The sequence below is a fragment of the Penaeus monodon genome, chromosome 22 (genome assembly GCF_015228065.2).
Source record: "Penaeus monodon isolate SGIC_2016 chromosome 22, NSTDA_Pmon_1, whole genome shotgun sequence".
NCBI classification, from domain to species: Eukaryota; Metazoa; Arthropoda; class Malacostraca; order Decapoda; family Penaeidae; genus Penaeus; species Penaeus monodon.
Window position 1 is genome coordinate 3529775 of NC_051407.1, and position 2682 is coordinate 3532456.

Sequence of the window (2682 nt, forward strand, 5' to 3'; positions counted from 1 at the left end):
GAACTTTTCCTTAATTTAGAGCTTTGAATACTCTGTTTATCTTCCAATTTTCTCCCTTTCTTGTCTTTACCTACTCTTACTTGCTAATTCCTTTTCTTCCTATGAGTATTCTTATTTTGCGCATTATCCTCTTTACTGCCCAGCCTCGATTTCAATTTTTTCTTATTTTTCCACCAATTTTTCAATGTAATTTCTTACTACTTTTCTTCTCCTTTTGCTCCCTATTACCTTAGTTACCTATTACCTATTACCTTACCCAAACAGTGCTTATTAAAATATTCTATTATGTTCAAGGCTCAGAGCAAAGAAAAAAAATTAAATATCTTTTTCTTTCATGCCCCACCCATAGGTCCGTAAAATGGCGGCGCAGATCATCGGTAATATGTACTCACTGACGGACCAGAAGGACCTCCAGCCTTATCTCCCAGCCATCATCCCAGGCTTGAAGGCTTCCTTGTTGGATCCCGTGCCAAAGGTGTGAAGGATTGACTCTGGTGGTGTTTTTGTTTTTCCTGTGTTAGGTTTATTTATAATTTTTTTTTTTCAATTTACATTTGTTTGTTATTTCTTTTGTGTTATGTGTATTACCTCTTTATTTGATGTTTTTTGAGTATTTGAAAAGTGTTTCGCTCTGCTGATATTGAAATGAAATTGATTGATTGAAATAAAAAATCTTTCTAGAATAGAAACAAGTTTTCAGATAATAGATAAACCAAGAATATATCTTTACCAATAGAATGTATTTACTCTCCACCAACCTAGGTGCGTGCCGTTTCATCACGTGCACTGGGAGCCATGGTAAAGGGCATGGGAGAGTCCAGCTTTGATGACCTCCTGCCCTGGCTGATGCAGACACTGACCTCGGAGTCTTCTAGCGTTGACCGTTCAGGAGCAGCTCAGGGTCTGGCAGAGGTAAGGAGCGTTGTATTAGCTTTGATACAGTAAATTGTAGGCGTTTACAGACGGTGATGGTTGTAAGAACAAGATGGTTGAGATGTTACTGTATTACACAGTTGCTGGTGGTGTGCTTGTTATAATGTGATTTACTTTGAAAGTTAGATTTTTTTTTTATCTTGTAGGTTAATTGCTAATTGTGTTTTTTTCCTGTATTCAGCTCTGGGCATAGTAACCCGTACAGGACAAAGTTAACATAGTAATGATGAGCCATGAGCTATAAGTTTATTGCATGCATTTATAATCCTAAAATCTAGAAGTAAAAACAGTTCAGATATCAGGAACAGAATTCCCCAAAGGCAGGTTAAACATTTGTTTCTGATTTCCAGGTTGTGGGTGGCCTAGGTCCGGAAAAACTGCACCGCCTGATGCCTGACATCATTGCCACAGCTGAGCGTTCTGACATTGCCCCGCACGTGAAGGACGGCTACATAATGATGTTCATTTTCCTCCCGACGGTGTTCCAGGATGAGTTCACTCCCTACATTGGCCAGATCATCCCACCAATTCTCAAGGTGAGAGCTGTTGATTGGAGAGTTGCATCCTTTCTTTGAGGATAAGAAGTGTGCAGTTGGTTACATTAGAATTCTTTATATTACATCGGAAATGTTAAATTATAGTTGTATCATCTCTGTCCTTTGTATTCTTTTGGGCAAAAAGTATTATATATGTTTTAGGCAGAATTCTTTATTTACATTTTTAGGGTGATTCAATGTGCAAGTACTTTTTTTTCTAATCTGCATCTTTCTTTTTCTTAGGCCCTTGCCGATGAAAATGAATTTGTTCGTGAAACTGCCCTCAAAGCTGGTCAGAGGATTGTCAACACGTATGCTGAATCTGCCATCACGTTGCTGCTGCCTGAACTGGAAGCTGGTCTGTTCCATGACAATTGGCGTATTCGATACAGGTTAGTGTATCTGTCAAGTATGATGTCAATTTTTTGATTTGTCTATATTTTCATGATTTTGCCATATAATTGGATCTGATTTTTGATGTTGCTTATTGTATTTATATTTTGTGTTATGGTATTAGAGAAACGAAATGTAATATGATCACGACTTCAGAAATTATTAGTGGTTGATTGCTAAGAAAAGTGAAGTAGCTATTTTTTGTTTTCCAGTTAAATTTCCTCTAGCTAGGTGATTCCAATCTAAAAATTTTTTCTTAAAATCTCCATACAGTTCCGTTCAGCTGTTGGGAGATCTGCTGTTCAAGGTATCAGGTGTGTCTGGTAAGATGACAACAGACACTGTCAATGAAGATGACAACTTTGGTACAGAACACTCCCAGAGGGTATGTATTGATCATTTCTGCCTGTTGGGGTCACTGTGCAAATTTAAACTTGATATTATTTTACTCATTATATTGATTTCTGGTATGCACTATAAGTAGGAATGTAAATATGACTCTACCATAATCATGTATATTGCAGGCCATTATTGACATCTTGGGTCCAGAGAGGCGCAACAGGGTACTGGCTGGGCTCTACATGGGTCGGTCGGATGTTGCTGTATTGGTGAGGCAGGCTGCGCTCCATGTCTGGAAGGTTGTGGTTACCAACACCCCCAAGACCCTGCGAGAAATTCTTCCCACTCTCTTCTCGCTCCTTCTTGGTCACCTCGCTTCTACAAGCTGTGATAAGAGACAGGTGAGGGTTTTCCTGTTGGTGTGCCATTATTTTTCATGTCTGTAAGACTTTTACTTTTGTATAGTGCAGCTTTGTCTAAT

At 38.7% G+C, this 2682-nt stretch overlaps 1 protein-coding gene across 1 annotated transcript in view; it reads left to right on the plus strand.

The window, feature by feature from the left end:
• Nucleotides 1-2682, plus strand: part of LOC119586781 (eIF-2-alpha kinase activator GCN1-like) — a 26024-nt gene that overhangs the window by 18097 nt on the left and 5245 nt on the right. Inside the window, exons 27-32 of the mRNA XM_037935501.1 lie at nucleotides 350-475; nucleotides 763-912; nucleotides 1284-1469; nucleotides 1713-1861; nucleotides 2136-2247; nucleotides 2387-2602. Coding sequence (XP_037791429.1) covers nucleotides 350-475; nucleotides 763-912; nucleotides 1284-1469; nucleotides 1713-1861; nucleotides 2136-2247; nucleotides 2387-2602 — 939 coding nt within the window. The remainder of the gene's footprint in view (nucleotides 1-349; nucleotides 476-762; nucleotides 913-1283; nucleotides 1470-1712; nucleotides 1862-2135; nucleotides 2248-2386; nucleotides 2603-2682) is intronic.